Source organism: Microcaecilia unicolor, chromosome 7, assembly GCF_901765095.1.
Source record: "Microcaecilia unicolor chromosome 7, aMicUni1.1, whole genome shotgun sequence".
Classification (NCBI taxonomy): domain Eukaryota; kingdom Metazoa; phylum Chordata; class Amphibia; order Gymnophiona; family Siphonopidae; genus Microcaecilia; species Microcaecilia unicolor.
In genome coordinates this window covers 279,760,524-279,785,610 of record NC_044037.1, presented here as the reverse complement: position 1 = coordinate 279,785,610, position 25,087 = coordinate 279,760,524, and the positions used below count along the sequence as shown (strand labels likewise).

General features: G+C 45.9%; 1 protein-coding gene across 1 annotated transcript in view; it reads left to right on the top strand.

Moving 5' to 3' along the window:
• The window catches only part of KALRN (kalirin RhoGEF kinase), a 1,371,746-nt gene that overhangs the window by 926,311 nt on the left and 420,348 nt on the right, over window positions 1–25,087 (top strand). The window contains exons 27-29 of the mRNA XM_030208706.1: window positions 4,427–4,516; window positions 18,228–18,320; window positions 23,775–23,886. Of these exons, the coding sequence (XP_030064566.1) occupies window positions 4,427–4,516; window positions 18,228–18,320; window positions 23,775–23,886 (295 nt within the window). The remainder of the gene's footprint in view (window positions 1–4,426; window positions 4,517–18,227; window positions 18,321–23,774; window positions 23,887–25,087) is intronic.

Genomic DNA, 25,087 nt, shown 5'->3' with positions numbered 1-25,087 from the left:
AATGCATTTTTTTGAGGGGGTAAGCAAACATGTGGACAATGGGGAGCCGGTTGATATTGTATATCTGGATTTTCAGAAGGCGTTTGACAAAGTGCCGCACGAAAGACTCCTGAAGAAATTGCAGAGTCATGGAATCGGAGGTAGGGTATTATTATGGATTAAGAACTGGTTGAAAGATAGGAAGCAGAGAGTAGGATTGCGTGGACAGTATTCTCAGTGGAGGAGGGTAGTTAGTGGGGTCCCGCAGGGGTCTGTGCTGGGTCCGTTGCTTTTTAATGTATTTATAAATGACCTAGAGATGGGAATAACTAGTGAGGTAATTAAATTCGCCGATGACACAAAATTATTCAGGGTCGTCAAGTCGCAGGAGGAATGTGAACGATTACAGGAGGACCTTGCGAGACTGGGAGATTGGGCGTGCAAGTGGCAGATGAAGTTCAATGTTGACAAGTGCAAAGTGATGCATGTGGGTAAGAGGAACCCGAATTATAGCTACGTCTTGCAAGGTTCCGCGTTAGGAGTTACGGATCAAGAAAGGGATCTGGGTGTCGTCGTCGATGATACGCTGAAACCTTCTGCTCAGTGTGCTGCTGCGGCTAGGAAAGCGAATAGAATGTTGGGTGTTATTAGGAAGGGTATGGAGTCCAGGTGTGCGGATGTTATAATGCCGTTGTATCGCTCCATGGTGCGACCGCACCTGGAGTATTGTGTTCAGTACTGGTCTCCGTATCTCAAAAAAGATATAGTAGAATTGGAAAAGGTACAGCGAAGGGCGACGAAAATGATAGTGGGGATGGGACGACTTTCCTATGAAGAGAGGCTGAGAAGGCTAGGGCTTTTTAGCTTGGAGAAGAGACGGCTGAGGGGAGATATGATAGAAGTGTATAAAATAATGAGTGGAATGGATCGGGTGGATGTGAAGCGACTGTTCACGCTATCCAAAAATACTAGGACTAGAGGGCATGAGTTGAAGCTACAGTGTGGTAAATTTAAAACGAATCGGAGAAAATTTTTCTTCACCCAACGTGTAATTAGACTCTGGAATTCGTTGCCGGAGAACGTGGTACGGGCGGTTAGCTTGACGGAGTTTAAAAAGGGGTTAGATAGATTCCTAAAGGACAAGTCCATAGACCGCTATTAAATGGACTTGGAAAAATTCCGCATTTTTAGGTATAACTTGTCTGGAATGTTTTTACGTTTGGGGAGCGTGCCAGGTGCCCTTGACCTGGATTGGCCACTGTCGGTGACAGGATGCTGGGCTAGATGGACCTTTGGTCTTTCCCAGTATGGCACTACTTATGTACTTATGTATGTGTAAATCCAAAGAGGGTTTTAGGACTGGTCATGTCTCTCTTACATAGAATCTTTTGAGGTCTTATGGACATAGTTATCAAAATGGGCTGCCATTAAGACATGCTTTTATACTGTTTACCCCAGTTATTAGTAACTAGATCTCTCTGCGTGTGCTAAAATAGCACTCGTTAGTAGTAAAATAGCACATCTTAACAGTCACCCATGTTGATAACTATCCTGCTTATTTTCGAAAGAGAAGGGCGGCCATCTTCCGACACAAATCGGAAGATGGCCGCCCATCTCTCAAGGCTGGAGAAATCGGCATAATCGAAAGCCGATTTTCGCCGGCCTCAACTGCAGTCCGTCGCAGGGGCGGCTAAAGTGTAAGAGGGCGTGTTGGAGGCGTAACGAGGGCGGGGGCGGGCTTAACACATGGCCGCCCTCGGCCGATAATGGAAAAAAAAAGGCCGGCTCTGACGAGCATTTGGCCGACTTTACTTGGTCCATTTATTTTTAGGACCAAGTCACAAAAGGGTGCCCTAAATGACCAGATGATCACCAGAGGGTATCAGGGATGACCTCCCCGTACACCCCCAGTGGTCACCAACCCCCTCCCACCCTAAAAAAAAAACATTTTTTGCCAGCCTGTATGCCAGCCTCAAATGTCATACCATCTCCCTGACAGCAGTATGCAGGTCCCTGGAGCAGTTTTAGGGGGTACTGCAGTGCACTTCAGGCAGGCGGACCCAGGCCCATCCCTCCCTACCTGTTACACTTGTGGCGGTAAATGGAAGCCCTCCAAAACCCACCTGAAACCCACTGTACCCACATGTAGGTGTCCCCCTTCACCCCTTAGAGCTATGGTAGTGGTGTACAGTTGTGGAGAGTGGGTTTTGGAGGGGGTTGGGGGGCTCAGCACCCAAGGGAAGGGAGCTATGTACCTGGGAGCAATTAATGAAATCCACTGCAGTGCCCCCTAGGGTGCCCGGTTGGTGTCCTGGCATGTGAGGGGGCCAATGCACTACGAATGCTGGCCCCTCCCATGACCAAATGCCTTGGATTTGGCCGGGTTTGAGATGGCCGCTTTCGGTTTCCATTATCGCCGAAAACCGATGCCGGCCATCTCAAACCCGGCCAAATCCAAGGCATTTGGCCGGCCCCAACCGTATTATCGAAACGAAAGATAGCCGCCCATCTTTTTCGATAATACAGTTCAGGACCGGTCTTTGCAGCACCGGCCAAATAGATGGCCAGCGCCATTCAATTATGCCCCTCTATATCACTTAGTGAGAAGAATTTCAGTCTGTAAACCAGAGCTGATTATTGTGATGTCATAATGCCTAAGAGCCGACCTCATCAGTGATGTCACAATACTACTAATCACATTATATGCAGGTACTTTCTCTGTCCCTAGAAGGTTCACAATCTGTTTTGCACCTGGGGCTACAGGGGGTTAAGTGACTTGCCCAAGGTCACACAGAGCTGCAGTGGGAATTGAACCCAGGTCACCAGGATCAACGCCCACTGCACTAACCATTAGGCTACTTCTCCACTCTGCTTGAGTGCTTGACTTGGCTCACTTTTATTACATATAGCAGTGACTTCAGTTTCTAGAGACATTTCTTTTTTCTTTAATTAAAGGGAATTTAGCAATATGAGCTACTGTTAAGATGTAGTAGTTTACTGTTAACCCCAGTTAGTAACCAGGGCTGTGGAGTTGGTACAACAAACCTTTGACTCATAGATAGATAGATAGATATACACACATACATACATATACACACCCTGGAGTTGGTACACCAAATCTTTGACTCACAGACATAGTTACATTTACCGATACTTTAGATCCAGAACAAAAAATGTAATGCCTAATATTAGTATGAGTCAGAGCTGGAACTGAAGTTTGAGTTGGACAGGAGTGGTGGACAGTTAGTGTGGTGGAGTTTGGCCCTGGGGAACTGGGCTCAATTCCCACTGCAGGTACAGGCAGCTCCTTGTGACTCTGGGCAAGTCACTTAACCCTCCATTGCCCCAGGTACAAATAAGTACCTGTATATAATATGTAAGCTGCATTGAACCTGCTATGAGTGGGAAAGCGCAGGGTACAAATGTAACAAAAAAAAGAATTTGGAGTCAAAGGTTTGGCGTACTACTCCACAGCCCTGGTTACTAACTGGGGTTAACAGTAAACCAAAATATCTTAATGGTTGACCATATATTATAACGTAAGGGCTCAATATTCAAAGGGATTTAACCAGTTAACTCACTTGTTCGGGGCTATCCATTGATGCTCACTCAGGGACCCTTTTAGAAAGGGAGAATAAAGTATATATTTTTTTGAAGACATTGTACTTCTAGTAGTTCTTAGAACTTCTTTCTTTTTTTTTTGTTACATTTGTACCCCGCACTTTCCCACTCATGGCAGGCTCAATGTGGCTTACATGGGGCAATGGAGGGTTAAGTGACTTGCTCAGAGTCACAAGGAGCTGCCTGTGCCTGAAGTGGGAATTGAACTCAGTTCCTCAGGACCAAAGTCCACCACCCTAACCACTAGACCACTCCTCCACTGTTGCTACTATTTGAGATTCTACATGAAATGTTGCTATTCCAACATTCCATGTAGAAGTCGGCCCTTGCAGATCACCAATGTGGCTGCGCAGGCTTCTACATGGAATGTTGCTAGTGGAATAGCAACATTCCATGTAGAATCTCCAATAGTAGCAACATTCCATGTAGAATCTCCAATAGTATCTATTTTTTTTTTGTTACATTTGTACCCCGCGCTTTCCCACTCATGGCAGGCTCAATGCGGCTTACATGGGGCAATAGAGGGTTAAGTGACTTCTTCCTTCCACTCTGCGCTTATCAATTCTGACTTTCACATCCTGTCTCAAATGCCACTCCACGCCTTGATTGGGGTGCTTCAACTCTCATCTCATCCACGCTTTCATTGAAATCAAACCCTTTTAAATACAAATGCTAATTTTTAAAAAAAGGCTCATTCCTCTGATTGATCATCTTTTCCTGTTCATTTGTTGTTGTTGAAAAATAAAACCTGTTTTGGGGCTTTTAATTCTGAGAAAAGCTGGGACCTCACAGTCCACCCTGACTTTGCCATTTGTTCTTTTCACAGGCAGATAAATTTCAAATGTATGTGACATACTGCAAGAACAAGCCTGATTCAAGCCAGCTGATCCTGGAACATGCGGGAACATTCTTTGATGTAAGAAGCTCTGTATTCACCCAGTGCCGTCACACTGTATCTCAGTGGCAGGAAAAGGAAATGAATTGTTACAGATACCAGGGCCAGTTTCATATATATAAACTAGACAGGCTACAGCTTTACAATACAAGGGGCCTCGCACTTCACGAAAAAAAAAATGCATTTGTAAATAATGAAAATACTGTATAAAATCATCATAATTATTGTTTTTGTTATTGGCTATTCTTGATTATATTTATTTATTGCATTTGTATCCCACATTTTCCCACCTATTTGCAGGCTCAATGTGGCTTACATTGTCCCGTCATGGCGATCGCCATTTCCGGAGTGAGAGATACAGTGGTATTACATTAGAGATCATGATTGGCATAGTAGATTAAACAGTCAGGTATAAAGAGTACATATTCGTAGTAGGGTGGTATTGTGCTAAAGTTCGTTCATGGTAGGGTAGACTTTGGTAGTCAAGTATAGAGAGTTGGGTTTTATCTAGTTCTGGCTTGAGTTTCTTTATCTGGCGGTTAGGCTTTATCGTTGTGGTATGCCTTTTTGAACAGGCTGGTCTTCAATGATCTCCGAAAGTTAGTTAGGTCGCAGATTTTTCTCACGACAAGTGGTAATGCATTCCATAGCTGCGTGCTAATGTAGGGGAAACTGGATGCATATGTTAATTTATATTTTAGCCCTTTGCAGCTAGGATAGTGGAGATTCAGGAATGTGCGAGCTGATTTTTTGGTGTGTTCCTGGGTGGTAGGTCTATGAGGTCTGACGTGCAGACTGGGGCCTCTCCATAGATGATTTTATGAACCAGAGTGCAGATTTTGAATGTAATACGTTCTTTTAGTGGGAGCCAGTGTAATTTTTCTCTTAAGGGTTTGGCACTTTCGTATTTTCGTTTTTCCAAAGATGAGTCTGGCTGCTGTGTTTTGAGCTGTTTGGAGCTTCTTGATTTGTTTAACAACTTATCATCTGTTAAACCTAACATTCACTTCTGACTTAATTGAGGGGGGGCCTCTTAAATTTTACAGCTTAGGGGGTCACAAAGGGCTAGATTCAGTAAATGGGTCCTAAAAAAGTTCGCTTAAGCGGTATTCTATTGGCTGCGCCTCAAGTTTGATGCGGTTTATAGAATAGCGCATAAGTATTATGGTCATGTCTAAATTTAGGCGCAACCGTTTGCACCAACAAAAATGTGGTGAAATACCTGCGCTTAAATGTATGCACGGAGCACCATTATTCTGTAATCACACGTGTATCTCAAAACCTCATCCCCAATCTGCCCCCAAACGCCCATGCCCCTCCATTTCCACGCCCACTTTTTCGGGCCATGTGTAAATTTTAGGTACAGATTCCACGCCTAAATTTAAGCGCGTAACACCCAATTAAATCTAATTAGTGCCAATAAATTGCTTGTTAAAAAGCCAGTTATTGGCACTAATTGGCTCATTATTCAATTAAATTTCATTTGTGCAAATCAGAACCACAAATGCCTAAATTTGCATGTGCAATTTTTGGTGACCTTTACAGAATCAGGGGGAATATGCATAAATCTAGCCCTGGACTTTTTGTTTTCATAGGAGCCCTTTAGTAAGGGGTAGTTTTACTACATTCATCACCAAGTGCCATATGCCGCTATGTACAGAACTTGAAATTGTTTTTTTTTTGTTTTTGTTTTTTTTTTTAGTAGGTTTAGCAGATTTCCAGGACAGGGATGCTGCAGAGGCAGCATTGGTAGCCTCCTAGGATATGGCATCTCGACTGTTGCTTAATGGTGACAATTATTGGCCAGACTAGGGTTACCATATTTTGTCCCTGAAAAAGGAGGACACATGCCCCGCCCCCTTCACACCCCACCCCGCCTTCGCTCCGCCCCCTGTCACATTTTCCCCTCCCCCTGTCACACACCCCGTCACTCCCCCTCCCCGTCACCCCCCTCCCCTTACCTTACTACTGCCCTGGTGGTCTAGTGACCTCTTCGGGGCAAGAAAGAGCCCCCTCTTTCCTGCCCGGAGTGCTACCCTGCATGCATCCTTCCTGTTCGTGATCTCGGTGCCGATTCAAAATGGCCGCCAAGAGTTGACGTTTCGTGAGGTCACTTTAACTCTCGGCTCCCATTTTGAATCGGCGCCGAGATCACAAACAGGAAGGATGCATGCAGGGCAGCGCTCCGGGCAGGAAAGAGGGTGCTCTTTCCTGCCCCAAAGGCGGAAGAGGTCACTAGACCACCAGGGCAGTAGTAAGGTAAGGGGAGGGGAGGCTAGCAATCTGCCTGTTTGTCCAGAAATCCGGACAAACGGGCAGATTGGCAAAACCCGCCCGGTTGCCCGGACATGTCCTCAAAAAGAGGACATGTCCGGGTAAATCCGGACATGTGGTAACCCTAGGCCAGACTAAAAGTCCATGTTTAGAGGGCAAGTCCTAATTTGTAGTCCCTTGTCCAGGAGTGTCACTGCACTGGCCAAACTAAATTAAACAAGTTAAAAAATGGGGGAGGGGGGGACATTTCCAGAAAAATAGTTGCAACTAAAGCCTCATGGCAACATAGTTCAAAAGAGGGCAGATCCCACTGAACCGGCAGCCTAAAGAAAAAACAGGAAACTGCTGGGCTAAAAGAAAATGTAAATTTGTGAATCTTTGCCTTTCTTTTCCTTTCCAGTTGTGTTCATTAACTGTTGGTGTGTGAGAGCAAGTCTGTAGGGCGCTGCCATTTCCCCTTAAGAACACTCCTTCACAGTGTCAGGGCCACCTTAAAGCCCTTAGTCCTGCCCAAGGGGGAAGTGATACGGGAGTGGTGGAGCCAGGAGGGCATAGTCCAGGAAGTATAAAAGGCTGGGCTAGAGCTAGATTGAGGGGGGAGAGAGGGAAGCAGCGATGCCCACTGCAGATACCTCCACCTTGAAGCTGAGAAACTGCAACCACTGCATTCTGGTAGGCCAAGCTCAACTTGGAACCTTGAAGAGTTTGCGATGTGACCTGGCTGACTGCAGGTCAGTCACATGTACCCGCTAGTGACTGTGCTGCATAACTATTTTTTTTTACCAAAACCCTCCCGATCCCCCTCATGGCCTCCCTTCTACCCCCCCCCCCCCCCCCCACCATATTCCTAAGTCTTTTCCCCCCCAAAACACCCCCCCCCCCCGCCCTTCCCCTCCCGATGTCTTGGTAGGCCTTCCCGGGACTGCCTTTAGGGGCAGGAGTGCAGCCCCCTTTTTGCCCCCTTGCCATTGCCTTTCAAATTGGCTGCTGTGACCTCTCGCGGCAGCTCACAGTACTTGAGGTCACGGCAGCCATTTTGAAAGACAGCCATGAGTGGGCAGGAGTGAGTGGACTGTGCTTCTGCCCCTAAAGACCCCAGCTGGACTACCAGGCAGACAGGTAGCCCCAGGGGAGCCTACCTAGACACCGGGAGGAGGTGAAGGATGGGAGACATTTAGGAACATTGGGGGGGGGAGGGTAGAAAGAAGGGGGATAGGAAGGAGGCCAGGAGGGGATCAGTAAGCTTGTATTTAAAAACAAATAGTTATGTGAGTGCCAGCCTAATATTCTGTGCTGACACTCGTATAACCCTGGGCTCCACCACAGTGCTACCCCCAGTGCCGCCCCTGTGCTGCCCACTTTTTGGTTGGGCGGTCTATGGGGATATTCAGCAGCACTCTTCAGTTAAGTGCAGCTTAGGCAGCAGGAAGCAACTGAAGCAGGCAAGAGAGGCTCCTGCCCGCTTAAATCACTTTGAATTTCGGCCCTTAGGCGCCTAAGTTTCATTATACAATACTAGCTTAACCCAGTATTGCACCTAATATTTAGATGCCCCTACATACACCAACCATAGAACTGGGTGCCTAAATGCAGCTGGAATATGTATATTATTATTATTAGCATTTGTATAGCGCTACCGGACGCACGCAGCACTGAACACCTGATACAGAGACAGTCCCTGCTCAAAAGAGCTTACAATCTAAATAATACAGACAGTTACGGGTGAGGGGTGAGAAGGGAGGAAGGGACAAGGGGAGGGCAATTGTGGCTAGGAGACAATATTCTGTAAATTATGGGTGGAAGTGGAAGCCCTACCCATCCTCCACCCATGTGTGCAGCCCCTTGCAAATATTCACTATCAGGCGCATAGCCAGACCTCAAATTTTGAGGGGCCCAGAGCACAAGATGAGGGGGCACAAAATTTTGCCTTGCCCTGCCTCCGCTCTTTGTTCCCCCATGACCCCCCACATACCTGAGCTGGTGAAGGTCCCCAACCCCACCAGCAGAAGTACTCCTCCCAGCTGCAGCCACTGCCATCTTTGTGCAGGGTCCAACTCCCCCCCCCCCCCCCGCCAGTGCATGCTGGGTTTCCACAAAACTGAGCATGCGCAGGACAGCCCCCTGCGCATGATCAGTTTTGCGAAAACTCAGCATGTGTGGCAGGGGAGACCCGGTGGTCGTGAGTGGAGGAGCACATCTGCTGGCGGGGCATGGGGACTCCTACCAGCCAGGGGCCCAAACACAGATTGGGGGGGGGCTTAGGTCCCCAAGACCCCTCTCTGGCTACACCCCTTCCCGCTATATAAGTTAAGCTGTTACTTGCAGAATAGTATGTAGTACTTACATCCAGGGCTGCCGAGAGACTAGGCCGGGCCTGGGGCAAGGCCGCCCCGCCTCCGCCCCCCCCCCCCCCCCACGCCGCTGCAGTCCGCGCTCTCACCTGCCTGCCTCCACAGCTCCGGGCCCCCTTCATTCAAAGTGGCAGTCGCAGATCGCATCTCTTCTGGCCTTCCCTCCCTGTGTCCCGCTCTCATCTGATGTAACTTCCGGTTTCCGCGAGGGCGGGGCACAGGGAGGGAAGGCCAGAAGAGACGCAATCTGCGACTGCCGCTTTGAATGAAGGGGGCCCAGAGCCGTGGAGGCAGGCAGGTGAGACCGAGGATGGCAACCCCGGCACCGAGCCCCCCTTGGAGGCCCGGGCCCGGGGAATTTTGCCCCCCTGCCCCCCCCCCCCGTCTCGACGGCCCTGCTTACATCTATATGTGCATAAGTGCTAGTATTCTAACCATTTACCTGCCTAATGTGCATGTAAATATGTATGCCCAGGTTATGGCACTGCCCTTCACATGACTTGTTTTTTTATTGTTTCCAACATGTTTCATTTTATTATAGTGCTGAAAATATTTTATATAGACAGATAGCACTTACTGGCCACGGTTCCTGTAAATCACCCAGAGCTGACTGTATTCATTTGAAATGCTCCATTATGTTTCTTATCTGCATAGCAATAAAATACTTGCACAGTGAACACACAGTTTAACAGAGTCACTCTTACAGCTGTTCATGACAGTGATGATAAACTGAAACCCTCTTTCCCCTACATGCTTGTGTACTGTCAGGGCCGGTCCTAGGGTCTCTGGTGCCCCCCTGCAGACTATGAGTTGGTGCACCCCCCCCAGCATCTCCTTTCTCTCTTCTCCCACTCTGTCCAGCGATTCTCCTTCGCCCCCATCCCCCTCCCATTTATGGCCACTTGCCCGCCCTCTTCTCCCCCCAACATCCCCCTTTTTCTTCTTGCCACCCTGCGTGGTTTAAGTCTTTTTTAATTTACCTCCGTCCCAGCGGCCGCCCCGCCCTCGAGGAAATTATGTCAGAAGGCGGGACTCTGCAGAACGAACTCACGAAGGGCGGGAAGGCTAGAGACGGGCAGGGCTTTCAAATGACGCGGCCGCTGGGACAGAGGTAAATTAAAGATTTAAACCTCCAATGGCGGCGCGGTATGGTGGCGCAGCACCACAGCAGCGCCCTTGAAGGCAGGCACCCCCCTGCAGTGCTTACCCCGCTTACTGGGTTTGACCGGCCCTGTGTACTGTAACTCAAGGAGGGGAGGGAGGGAGGCAGTGTCTTCCACTTCCTTAAGTTTGCACATATCCTAACAGTGATGAACCTTACTCCTAAGCCAGGATCCATGAAATATGATCTCAGCCTATCAAATTTAACTGCTACCACCCACTGTGATATGTACAGGCAACCTTCTAAGATGTGTTTGGATACAGCTTGTAATCATGCCCATGGCACCCGGTACGATGGCGAATATTTCTCTATCTTTCTGCCGCATTTTCTTGGTACTTGCTGATCTCCTCCTTCTCCACACAATTTACAAAATAATCACTCGGCACTGACACCTCTATTTTCAATTCTTTTCTTGGGTTTTTCTCCTTTACCATTGCTGGCCTTCTTGTATCCAGCTTTTAATTGATTGGAATGGGAAAGTCCCAGGTGATCACAACCTCTTCATTCTCCGTAATTCTCTTCAAGTCATGATCCTACTACTACTACTATTTAGCATTTCTATAGCGCTACAAGGCATACGCAGCGCTGCACAAACATAGGAGAAAGACAGTCCCTGCTCAAAGAGCTTACAATCTAATAGACAAAAAAAAAATAAAGTAAGCAAATCAAATCAATTAATGTGTACAGGAAGGAGGAGAGGAGGGTAGGTGAAGGCGAGTGGTTACAAGTAGTTATGAGTCAAAAGCAGTGTTAAAGAGGTGGGCTTTCAGTCTAGATTTAAAGGTGGCCAAGGATGGGGCAAGACGTAGGGGCTCAGGAAGTTTATTCCAGGCGTAGGGTGCAGCGAGGCAGAAGGCGCAAAGTCTGGAGTTGGCAGTAGTGGAGAAGGGAACAGATAAGAAGGATTTATCCATGGAGCGGAGTGCACGGGAAGGGGTGTAGGGAAGGACGAGTGTGGAGAGATACTGGGGAGCAGCAGAGTGAGTACATTTATAGGTTTGTAGAAGAAGTTTGAACAGGATGCGAAAACGGATAGGGAGCCAGTGAAGCAACTTGAGGAGAGGGGTAGTATGAGTAAAGCGACCCTGGCGGAAGATGAGACGGGCAAAGTTTTAATGTTTACAACATTTCCAATGAACGAGACACGCCACTTTATTGTGCCTTTCTGTTTAGAAATTTTCTCCCAATAGAGCTTCACAGCCAGCTGCGAGATGTATAACCATCTTCATCTCCTCACAGAATTTATATATGTCTGTTATAACAGTTTTTCTATGTGGGCTGTGAACCAGCTTTTCTGTCACCCACTCTCCTGGGCTGCAAATATCAATTTCTCTTTCAGTTCACCTCTACTTAACCATTCATGTGTCTGAGTATGATCCACAATAGTTCCTGAAGTAACTCTTTGTGGTTCCCAGAGAATGTGGTAAAGGCGGTTAGCTTAGTGGGGTTTAAAAAAGGTCTGGACGGCTTCCTAAAGGAAAAGTCCATAGACCGTTATTAAATTTACTTGGGGAAAATCCACTGCTTATTTCTGGGATAAGCAGCATAAAATGTATTTAACTTTTTGGGGATCTTGCCAGGTATTTGTGACCTGGATTGGCTACTGTTGGAAGCAGGATGCTGGGCTTGATGGACCTTTGGTCTGTCCCAGTGTGGTAATGTACTTACATACTTATGACTGGACGAATTGTGCTGACATTTACTATGTTACCATCTGTTGCTAATTTTTCCTATGTATTCTCACTTATTCCTTCTCCTTGTTGGAATGCTTGCCCGTGTTTACTGATGGAACTGGATTCTGGATGTTTATTTTCATGCAACACTTATTGTGCATTTGAGTTTCATGATGTTGTTAAGGAGGACTGGAAGTGTATTCGGTTTCTATGAGTCTCAGTCCTCTTCAGCTCTAGGAATATACAGGTTGACATATACTGATTCTTATAAATTACCTTGTAGGCATGGAGGAGTTTTCTTGTTCATTAATCAACATTTTCAATATATTTGAGAGGCCAGTCTACAATTTCTAAGCTGTAGGAGAGTGCAGGAATTGAAATCTGATCAATGGCTTGGTCCATGATGTTAAAGCACTGTTCAATGTCAAATTTAATCTCTTGTAGTACTCTTTACTGAATTTCTGTTTTAATAATATATGCTGGATTGTTGTTCTCCTCTTCTCCTAGCTGTCTATATACACTTTCCTGTTCAAGTTCCTTTATGTCACAGTCATCATTCATTGAAGTTCTGATACCCCCCCCCCCCCCCTCATCTCAGCACACCTTATCTGCTCTCCTCACCCAACTGCGAAATCTCCTGATGCTTCTCCCACACACCTTACCCCCAAGAAATACTGGGACTTACCTGGGGACCATCCCTGGCGATCTAGTGGATGGGATCTGGATGCAAGATGGGCGGGGCTTGAGCAGAACTAAAGTCTACATGTTTATTTTCCATTTCAGAAAAGGAATGCATGTGTGTGTTCGAGTCTATCAGCATTGGGATGTATAGCTGTTCCCTTGCACATGCTTGTTTAGGCCAGTACAGGAGGAATGAAGGGGCTCCCCCCCCCCCCTCTTAATCTCCCATTGTTTATTTCCTCCTCCAAAAGGAAAATACATAAGGCTTGCAGTTTAATTAGTGGCATATATATATATATATATATATACAGTGAAACCTCGGTTTCGTTGACTTTGGATTTCGTCGGTTTCGGTTTTCGTCGATTTTTTGGCGAAAATTTTGTCTCGGTTTTCGTTGGTCGCCTCGGAATTCGTCGGCGTGCCGACACTACTAATTTTGCGTTCTCATGTGTCGTTCTTCTGGGGCGTTCTTCTAGGGCGTCGTTTTGCCAACCCTGGTTGTGGGATCACACTGCTGCTTCTAATTGCCTGCTGTTTGATGAAAAAATTTTGTCGTTTTGCCAACACTACTGGTATATATATATATATATGTAAAGTTGCAAATGGCAGGCATACATGTCTAACTTAACACATGCAAATTGTGTAAATCCAATTTACAACTGTAATTTACACATGTAAATTGTGAAAGTCCAGGGGTAGAGTTTGGATGGAACCATCCAGGGGTGGACTGACCATTTGAACAAGCGGGCAGTGCCTGAGGGCCCAGATAATTTAGTGGGCCCAAAGGTTGTCCATCGCCACCACATACTATAGTCCCCCCGAGCCTCAGTGAGCCCTCCCTGGTCCCACCTTCAAGGGTCCTGATCAGGGTTGCCAGGTTGAAAAATTTTTCCCCGCCGAAAACAAGCCCAAAACCCACACAAAGTTAAACCCCGACCCCAACGTCATCAACCCCGCCCCGACGTACACTCTACATCATCAACCCCGCCTCCGACGTCTTTAACCCCACCCCGATGTAGCCGCTGACGTCACTAACCCCGCCCCCAACGGTGTTAACTCAGCCTCTGCCGGGCTTCTATTGGACCAAATTGTACCAATAGAAGCCCCAGAAAACTGCCCAAATCCGCAACGCGGCTTTTTAAAAGCCGCCCAATTTCCCGCAGCCCACAATGGCAAAAATTGCCTGCAACGGGTCGCAGAAAGCGTCTAGTGGCTTCTGTGGGGGCAGTAAAGAACATCACTCTTTCCTGCCCCCTCCTGCTATTCTGCCTGGTGCCACACCGCCGTGTTTTAAAAATGGCTGCCGAGACTCCCCTGTGGCAGTCTCGCAAGACTGTCGAGACCCGCAGTACTACCATGGGAAGCCTCAGCACCATGGGAGCCAACTTTTCAGAATTATTGGGGGTGCTAAGCCCAGTGGAAATAACCCCTCCCAGGACATATATAAGGAATTTTCTCAATATTGGAGGTGCTCGGGCACACACAGAACTGGCTTCTATGCTCAGCACCCATGCGGCGCCTGTACAGAACAGCAGTAGTGGGCAGGAAGGAGTGGAGTACTTTCCTGCCCCTGAAGAAGCCACTAGACCACCAGGGTCCTTCAAGGTTGGTCTGGTAAGGGCTCACTGAGGCTTGGGGGACTGTCGTATGTGGGAAGGGGATGGCAGCTGCGGCAGTAGGGGGGCTGTAGTGTTTGTGTGTGGGGGGAGGGGTGCTATAGTGTAGGGGGCAGCGGGCAGTGGCCAGGGGGAGCCTACTGACCTTTACTGCCTGGGGGCCCAGATCACTATCAGTCTGCCCATAAAGCCAGCAATTAGCTAGTTGGCGGCATTGAATACCCAGGGTTCATTCAGCCTATGGCTGGAAACGGCTTATAAGCTCTGCAGGCTGAATATTTACCTCGTACTGGAATTGTATACATTGTGCTTGTTTTACATTTTGTTCATGGGAACCTTAAAATGTAGTCAGAATAATGAGAGCATTTTAAAAAAAGGTAAACATCAAGACCTGGCCCTCTGTATATATTGAAAAAGGCACATTGATATGAAAACCAATAAACAGTTATGATCAGATGGGATAGTTTGTGCTTAATCTTAGCGTATCTCCCTGAATTCTATATATGGCGCCTAAAATTAGGTGCCGATAATTGGGGCACTGATCCAAAATTTGCGCCCAACTAAACTGACTAACGAGCCAATTAGTGCCAATAATTGGGTGCTAATCAGTACTAATTAGCACCAGTTTGAATTTGCATGCACATCTTATGCGCTGTTCCAGTGGCTCCCATGTATGCCAATCTCTCTCATGAATACTCATTGTGGATATCCTGAAAACCTGACCGGTTTGGGAACCACTGCGCTATTCTGTAACAATGTGCCCAAATCCCATAGCAGGCAGCACAAAAGTTGGAAGCGTATGGCCTGGTCAGGGGCATTCCTAAAAGTTGCATAGTGTTCTAGAATACCAGGGATGCACGGCCAAATTGGGCACCAGGAATTACACTTGGTTTCAGCAGGCGCGAGTCCTGGCGCTCAAATTTGGGCGTGACAAAAAAGTAGACGCTAGACAATGGTGAAGATATGCAAGGTATTTATTAAAACATCCAATGACTCGACACAAATCGTGTTTCGGCTGCGGCGGCCTGCATCGGGAGTCTAAACATAGCAACATTAATAACAAACATTATAATACACAATTTAAACAAACCTTATAATGTATACTATACAGCTCTCCTTCTCTGCTATTCCTAACTGTTGTCTAGATCTATAAACCTTATAAGACTATAACGTCAACCTGTATTTGTTTCTATACCGGAGCTGGTGAATGCCTTCACGGTACTATGTAAGCCACATTGAGCCTGCAGATAGGTGGGAAAATGCGGGATACAAATGCAACAAATAAATAAAAATAAATAATTAATTAATGAATTAAACATAGCAGATAGCTAAAAATGACACAGTTAAAACACATTTAAATAAATATACATCATTCATAGGCTCAAATTTGGGCACCAAAATTGGTACCCAATGCTATTCTATAATGGTTCAATCCAAAATATGGTGTCATTGTTTCAATAGAGGGAGTATCTTAATATATCACGCAAGTATTACCCAGCTCACAAGAGTGTCTTTAATTACATTTATAATCAAGGGTATTTAAAGATATTTATACCTTGGTATAGGATCCTTCAGATTCTCCTATCACCACCACACAGGCTAATATTGTGAGCCAGGCACTTTTTTATGGTGGGTAGGTATTAATCATTTGATCCACAAATCAACGCGGAGAAAGTTCCCCACTGCAAAAGATATGGATAAGGAAGTGGGGAACTTTCTCCGCGTTGATTGGAGGAGATACACCTTGACACAGCACTAGTTGCGAAACGTGAATTCATGTCGGTATGAGATCTCCGAGATGAATGAACAGTATTTTTTAAAGCACCTTGAGGAAGGAGTCCTGAGTGACGCTACAGATAGAAGCTAAGTGCTTATGTTTAAGTAAAGAAACAAAAAGAAAAAATAGAAGAAAAAAATATTGATTTAATTGGTATTAATTGGTATTAAAATTTGTGGATCAAATGAGGAATACCTACCCACCATAAAAAAGTGCCTGGTTCACAATATTAGCCTGTGTGGTGGTGATAGGAGAATCTGAAGGATCCTATACCATGGTATAAATATCTTTAAATACCCTTGATTATAAATGTAATTAAAGACACTCTTGTGAGCATTCTATAATGGTTGCCATTTACTGAATCTAGCCTATTGTGGGTACTGTTATAAAGCATTTTTTTTCCACACAGAAAATAGTGTTGCCAAATCCATACATCGGTGTCCCCGGGAGCAGAGGGGGAGTTTGGATGCAGTTGCAATGTACATGTGTGTGTATGTTGTAGAAAATATGAAGAGTACATGCACGTATTTCTCTGTCAAAAGAGGTGTGAATTTGTGCACTATAGAGAGGTCAATGCATGAGTCTATTTTATAAAGGCACAATTGAAGAGATGCATATTTAAATTTTTTTTAATATAAATGGATTTATTTATTTATTTGCTGCATTTGTATCCCACATTTTCCCACCTATTTGCAGGCTCAATGTGGCTTACATAGTTCCGTAAAGGCGTTCGCCCAGTCCGGTAATAGAACAAATACAAAGCGATGTATGGTAGGATAAGGTTCATGTGTTACAGACACATTTGGGAATCGTAGCGAGGAAGAGTTATGTCCGTTACGAGCTTTGGTTTCGTTGTGTTGCAGGATTCAGGCATTTAAGTTGGGTCTGTAGGGTATGCCTTTTTGAACAGGTTGGTTTTAGTGATTTCTGGAAGTTTAGGTGGTCATGTGTTGTTTTCACGGCTTTTGGTAGAGCGTTCCACAGTTGTGTGCTTATGTAGGAAAAGCTGGTTGCATAAGTTGATTTGTATTTAAGTCCTTTGCAACTGGAGATTTAAATATGTTCTTGTTGATCCGATTGTGTTTCTGGTTGGTAGGTCGATGAGATCTGTCATGTATCCCGGGGCCTCGCTGTAGATGATTTTATGAACCATGGTGCAGATTTTGAAGACTATTCCTATAACAATGACATTAAAGCAACATTCCATGTAGAAGCCTGCCCTTGCAGATCAGCAACGTGACTGCGCAGGCTTCTGTTTCTATGAGTCTGACATCCTGCATGTATGTGCAGGATGTCAGACTCACAGAAACAGAAGCCTGCGCGGCCGCATTGGTCATCTGCAAGCGCAGGCTGCTACATGGAATGTTGCTAGTGGAGGAGTAGCCTAGTGGTTAGTGCAGTGGGCTTTGGTCCTGGGGAACTGAGTTTGATTCCCACTGCAGCTCCTTGTGACTCTGGGCAAGTCACTTAACCCTCTATTGCCCCTGGTACTAAATAAGTACCTGAATATATGTAAACCGCTTTGAATGTGGTTGCAAAAAACCTCAGAAAGGCTGTATATCAAGTCCCACTAACAAGATTCCATTCCATTCACAATCTCAAAAGAGTAGCAACATTCCATGTAGAACCCCAAAGAATAGCAAGATTCCAGAATCCCAGCCTATTTGAGATTCTACATGGAATGTTGCTAGTGGAGGAGTAGCCTAGTGGTTAGTGCAGTGGGCTTTGGTCCTGGGGAACTGAGTTTGATTCCCACTGCAGCTCCTTGTGACTCTGGGCAAGTCACTTAACCCTCTATTGCCCCTGGTACTAAATAAGTACCTGAATATATGTAAACCGCTTTGAATGTGGTTGCAAAAAAACTCAGAAAGGCTGTATATCAAGTCCCATTTCCCTTCCCTTATAAAATAATGTTAGGGCACTTGTGCACATAACTATCTGTGCCTCATTATAGAATTGATGTTTTAGTGCCATTGAAAATTCACAGAGAGCACCCAGGCAGGGCACCTATCTGGATAGTGACTGCACTGTCTGCATAAATGTTTTTGACAATCAGGCCTGTTGTTTTGAATAAATGCTGAATCTGCGTAATTTGAACCCCAAGACCTCCAGGAACTCTGAATAGCTGAATGTGGGATCAGTATTTAAGAGTGACCCCCTTGTTCCTCACCACACCATCTCGCCTTCCTCTTTTGTAGGAAATCCAGCAGAGGCACGGTCTGGCCAACTCCATCTCATCTTATTTAATCAAACCGGTGCAGAGGATCACCAAGTACCAGTTACTTCTGAAGGTAGAAATAATCCCAACTGCTCCCGATTGCTGTAACAAGTTTTCTGTCTGCAGGCCACAACCAGATGATTGCCAACAAGGTCTCCCTGGGATTTGCAGTTCTAGATGGAGCTCGTGCCTCTGAGATCTCAGTTAATTGCATGTTTATATGCTTAGATTTAAAATGAGGGCGCTGTCAGGCTTCGGAGGTGAGTGTTTGCCAATATTGCACCGTCTACGGATTGCTGATGTGGGTAGATTTTGTCCCCACTTCCAGGAATGTGTGAAATCACAACTTCTGCCTTGTACTGTGCAGATTTTTTTGCTTTAACAGTTCATTCTGAACCATCTGTGCAGAAAAGCTAAAACATTTGCATGAAAACAATGGCCTCGTCTAGTGAGTGATGAGACTAAACCAGTCGGTAAATGGTAATACACTTCTATAAACATGCGAAAAGAAATGTTTTCCTTTTGCAGATAATCTGCAAGGCTTAAAATCCCAGTTGGTGCAAGTTTTTGCCTGGTTTATGGGGGAAATGATTCTCACACATTTCTAACCAGTGCACAGCTATTAGATGTGTTTTGTTTGTTTGTTTTGGATCTGTAGGTTGTCATATCTGTTTGTTTGAACAATAACCCTGTCATTTCAAGTGCTGCGGCACTGCATGCTCAGCGCTTATGAGTGGGAGAGAAGGCTTTCTGCACGTTCAAGATCATCTTTTTTTTTCTCCAGCCTTCTCAAGGTGTTAATTAAAGTCATGTGGTAGCACGTTAAGCCACTTGGCTGCGTGGAATCAGTGCCATAGCGAGGGCGACTGACACCCGGGGCAGGTCGCCACTGTGCACCCCCCCCCTCAGCGCGCACCCCCCCCCCCCCCCCCGGAGCGCATTCTTACTGCCATATGAAAGTGGGGGGCGGGCGGGAACGCCGATCCGCCCCGAGTGCACGTCGCTGGGAGCTGCGTCGGCTCCGCTGGTTCCCTGCTCTCTCTGCCCTGGAACAGGAAGTAACCTGTTCCGGGGCAGAGGGAGCAGGGAACCAGCGGAGCCGACACCCCCCCAGCGGCGTGCACCCGGGGCGGACCGCCCCACCGTCCCCCCCTTCCTACGCCACTGCGTGGAATTAAAGGTTAACCAATAAAAAAATAATAAGATAAGGACTCTGTTAGGATTCAAGGAATGGAGCACCAACTCCAAAAGTTACTCAAGAAATGTGCTGGGCTAATCCAATAAAAAAAGGTATCACCTTATATTATCTTTTTTGTTGTTGTTGGTTCTTTGAGGGTATGAAAAATTGGTGAGATCAATAGTCTATGCAATTTAAGCGAGGCGAGGCTCCTGCGCCCCTTAAATCGTGCTCAGCAGGCCAGCCACCAGTATTCAGAGTCAGTTAACCAGACAGTGTCATTGAATATCAGCTTAGAGAATGACACGGGGACAAAGTTTGCCAATACAAAACAACAAGCAAAAGACACTCTACATGTGGCTATATAGCTCAAATGAATATTTTTATGAAGAGAATCGCTCAGAAACCTATGGGACCTTAAGTCCTAGGTTGGCAACGGACACAAAGTTAACCGCTGACTTGTTTCTATCATAGGGATTTTTATACTCTTCTCTTTTATGCGTGCTTGATTTAAAGTGCTTAAATTAGAAAAAATACATTTTAATTTTAACTGGAATCAATATATATTAAGGAAAGCGCCCATCGGGTAAAGTGCAACACTTAGCTTTTAGTCCTACGGTGCCACCATTTCACCGTTCTGTGGCTTCTTCAGGGACTAGCGTTGCAAATACTGCTTGTTCAGCTTTCCACGCGAGCGCCATTTCTGAGAGAAGAATTGCTAACAGGAAATCAAAAATTTTGCTAGTTGTGACCAGCATGTCTGCTTGTTTTTCAAAAAAAAAATCAAAATATCATCGTCCATGTCACTCAAACATAAACAACAGTCCAGTTCGTTAACAGGCTTCAAAGTAGAAAATGACACAGGGATAAACCGTGAGCTCTGTCCCCATCCCAGTGGGATCTGTCCCCGCCCTGTCCCTGTGAGCTCTGTTCTTGTCCCCATCCCTGCTGTTACCGCGGGTCCCCGTGTCATTCTCTAATCAGCACTAACAGGCAGGAAAGGGGTAGAATTGGGGAGGAGCTGGGAAATTAGGCAGGTGCCAGCAATATTCAGTAACGGTGCCCACATAGTTAAGAGGGCAGATAGAACTGGAAGAAAGACAGTCCTAATCATACCTGCTTAGCTTTGTGGGTGCGGCATTGAATATTACCAACATAGCTTCTGGGTACTGGCCTGTAGTGTTTGATGTTAAGACTCCCCTCCCGCCCCCAAACATGACCCGACACGTCCTGATGCACCTTTTGGAATCCCCAAGTTCCGGTAGGCTCTTCTGGGGCTACCTTAACTTCCGTGCTGGCCCAGTGGTTAAGGAGGACAGGAGTGAACCTCACTCAGACCTGCCCCTGGCAGCTTCTGCTTAAAAATGGCGGCTCCAACCTCTAATGGTAGCCTCAGGGAAGTACCACTAGAGTTGACACTAACAGTTGTATCATGAGAACACCATTACAGGTCACAAATGCCATTTTAAGCAGGAGCTACTATGGGCAGGAGTGAGTGGAGTTTACTTCTGCCTCTCTTTGCCACTGGAGTAATATGGAAGTTAGGTCTGGGAGGCCTACAGGGACTTGGGGGGGGGGTTAGGATATGTTGAGGGAGAGGTGTCTGTACATGTTGGTGGCCTTTATTATTGGGGGGTCAATAGGGGCAGGGCCGCCGAAAGACTAGGCCAGGCCCGAGACAAGGCCTCCCCGCCTCCGCCACCCCAGTCTCTCCCCCAGATGCTGCCGCCCCCTGTCGATCCCCCCCCCCCCCCCCCCCCCGCCACTGCCGCCCCATCGCTCCCCCCGCCGCTGCAGTCCGCAGTCTCACCTGCCTGCCTCCACGGCTCCGGTCCCCCTGCATTCAAGGCGGCAGTCGCAGATCGCCTCTCTTCTGGCCTTCCCTCCCTGTGTCCCGCCCTCGTCTGATGTAACTTCCGATTTCCGTGAGGGCGGCACAAAGGGAGGGAAGGCCAGAAGGGAGGTGATCTGTGACTGCCGCTTCGAATGCTGGGGGCCCGGAGCCGAAGAGGCAGGCAGATGAGACCGGGAACTGCAGCGCCGGCGGCCTGACCCCGGCACCGGGTCCCCCTTGGAAGCCCAGAGAATTTTGTCCCCCCTGCCCCCCCCCCCCCTCAGCGGCCCTGAATAGGGGGGATTCGATTCATGGGGGACCTGATATTCCCTTACGCACGTCCCAGCCAGTATTCATCTAGAATCTGCATGTGTGTTTTGTGGGTCCCAGCTGAATATTGGCCAGGACCCACATAACAGTTGGCAGCCATCACATGTATGGACAGTCCCAGATACTCAATGCCAGTGCCTGGGCTGCTGACTGAGTATCGGGGGAGGGGAGGGGTTGTTATCAGTGTTTTTGCACCATAGGTATTATTGCTGGGTACCTTTTCCAGTGGAATCAAATCTGTTTGTTTGTGTCACTTAGGCAGTGTCAACACAGAAAAGACACAAAAGCTGGATCACAAAGCGAAATGGTGTTTTTCCAGTGTTTATTCAATAAACACCTATTTTAAAATTTTGTGCACTGGGGTGTTTTGTCAGTATTTATTATTTAAAACCTAAAATCAGAGGCCCTGATTATAATTTAGGGTGGGATCATAGAATCCATGAATAAGGGACCTCGGAGGGTTATTTCACTACCACTAGGAGGCTCCACTGTACCTATGGAACTTTGTAGGTCTAAGTGCTTTGAAAATGAGCCCCTTAGTGTCTCAGAAAAAAAAAAGTTTTCTCCAGCCTACTGTTGAAAATCTCCAAAGAAAGAGGCCTGAAGCCCTTAGTGACATGTTCCAGTGTTTCTTCATCCTCACAGCAAGAAAGTGATTCTTAACACCTAGCCTAATCTCTCTTTCTGTACTTTAACCAGCAGATACAAAACGGAAGATTGTTCAAAACGTTATTGATGATGTCAAATACCAGACTTATTGCCCGACACAGGCCGTGTTTCGCCCAAGAAGGGCTGCGTCAGGGGCAAAAATCTCAAAGATATCATTCGTCGTAATAAATGTTATTCACATGAACCTTGAAATGCTAGGTTCTTGATAGAATAATGAGTTCTTGAAAACACAGCAGGAAGGATATACTAATGACGATCATCACATGCCTTTCCTCTAGTGATTTTTTTTCCGATCTGAGGAAGAAGGGCAACCTTCGAAAGCTAATCAAGAAATGTATTAAGTTATGTCCAATAAAAAAGGTATCATCATATTTTCTTTTCCATGTTTTATTTTGTTTGATTTCTATAGATTCTACATGGAATGTTGCTATTCCACTAGCAACATTCCATGTAGAAGTCGGCCCTTGCGGATCACCAACGTGGCCGCGCAGGCTTCTGCTTCTGTGAGTCTGACGTCAGACTCACAGAAACAGAAGCCTGCGCAGCCTTCTACATGGAATGTTGCTAGTGGAATAGCAACATTCCATGTAGAATCTCCAATAGTAGCAACATTCCATGTAGAATCTCCAATGGTATCTATTTTACTGTCATAGTAATGCTTGAATGTTTTCACTTATATACACTGTCAGCTAGCACATTTGCTTATTTCCGATCTGAGGAAGAAGGGCAACCTTCGAAAGCTAATCAAGAAATGTATTAAGTTAAGTCCAATAAGAAAGGTATCATCTTATTTTCTTTTCCATGTTTTATTTTGTTTGATTTCTACTGATAACCTGAGGTGTCCCACTGGAAACATGTAGAGGTCGGCCCTTGCAGATCACCAATGTGGCCGCGCAGGCTTCTGCTTCTGTGAGTCTGACGTCAGACTCACAGAAACAGAAGCCTGCGCAGCCTTCTACATGGAATGTTGCTAGTGGAATAGCAACATTCCATGTAGAATCTCCAATAGTAGCAACATTCCATGTAGAATCTCCAATGGTATCTATTTTACTGTCATAGTAATGCTTGAATGTTTTCAGTTATATACACTGTCAGCTAGCACATTTGCTTATTTCCGATCTGAGGAAGAAGGGCAACCTTCGAAAGCTAATCAAGAAATGTATTAAGTTATGTCCAATAAAAAAGGTATCATCTTATTTTCTTTTCCATGTTTTATTTTGTTTGATTTCTATTGATAACCTCCAGTGCTGAAAAAACAGTTTTGTATCTGCTGTTTTGTTGTCTACCTTGGCGTTTGCAGATCATTTTCCTTGTTGTTTTTTGGGACCATCTTTAACCCCTGCAGTCAGGGTAGACTTCAAATGCTATCTGCAGCCTTTAAATTGACTCCCTGATATTCAGTGTCAGGCAATACTGAGATACAGGGTCCTTAGTTCATTACTTCACATAGCAATGAGAATTCAACTGGTTATTGCATTTTTATTTTGCTTCTTGTTATTGTTGTTACTATGGTGTAGGAACTTCTTACCTGCTGTGAAGAAGGGAAAGGAGAAATTAAAGATGGCCTTGAAGTGATGTTGAGTGTCCCTAAGAGAGCCAACGACGCTATGCACGTCAGTATGCTGGAAGGTAGGGAGGCCTCGAACACTCTTCATAGGAAGACTGGATTTTGGTTTTAGTATTGAGCTTATGGGATTTCATTCATCTGCTTCTCATTCTAATTTAAATATCGGACACACGTTTAGCTGTGGGTAGGGGAAGGGAGATAGAGAGAAGTAAATCCAAGCACAATAAAATTGATTTATTGGATATTGGCAACTTGAGAAACAAAAAAGGGTCCTTTTACTAAGGTGTGCTGAACAATGGCCTGCGGTATTGTAGACGCGTGTTTTGGGTGCACGCAGAATCGTTTTTCAGCGCACCTGCAAAAACAAAAATGCCTTTTTAAAATTTTTGCCGAAAATGGATGAGCAGGCAAGATGAAAACTGCTGCGCGTCCATTTTGCGTCTGAGACCTTACCGCCAGCCATTGACCTAGCGGTAAAGCCTCACGCAGTAATGACCTATGGGTGCCAAATGCCACTTGGCGCATATAGCTGACATGCACCAGAAAATAAAAAAAAAATTCAGGCATGCGTAGCGGACACGCGCCAAAAATAAAATTACCGCAAGGGCCACGCGGTAGCCGTGCAGTAACTCAATTTGGGTGTGCGTAGATGCGTACACGGCTTAGTAAAAGGGCCCCAAAGCTTGGTAGAATTGTGAACAGGCAATGAATATTTATGAGGTGCCCATGAAATTACGTACATTTGTACTGAAATTTGAAATGCCTGTTGAATTTATTCCTTATTAATGCGCTGAAGAGCTGTGTTTTCCTTAATTGACAGAGATAGTTGGCACTTATAGACCTTATAGAGCTATGAGCTTTCAAGAACCAGAGTCCACTTCGTCAGAACTACTGGATAAAGTGGACACTGGACCTCAAAAGCTCATGCCTGAATAAATTGATTAGTCTATAAGGTGCAACCTGCCTCTGTCAATTTTGTTAAAACCAGACTAATACAGCTACAACTTTTATGTTTTCCTTAGAACGTGATTCATTGATGTCACTATTTTCAAATTGTTAACATTTCAGTTAGATGTGAGTGAAATGAAGGCGGTAGCCAGCAGCCCATTTTGGGGTGGGGGGGGCACCCATTTCTCTCTCTTCCCCTCCCCACGTAAAACATTTTACTTTTGCTGGCAGGGATGCCCAAGCCCCGCCAGCTGAAGAAATCCATGGCCTGAACTTCCCCTGGTGCAAAGAATTGGGTGGCATGATTTCTGGCCA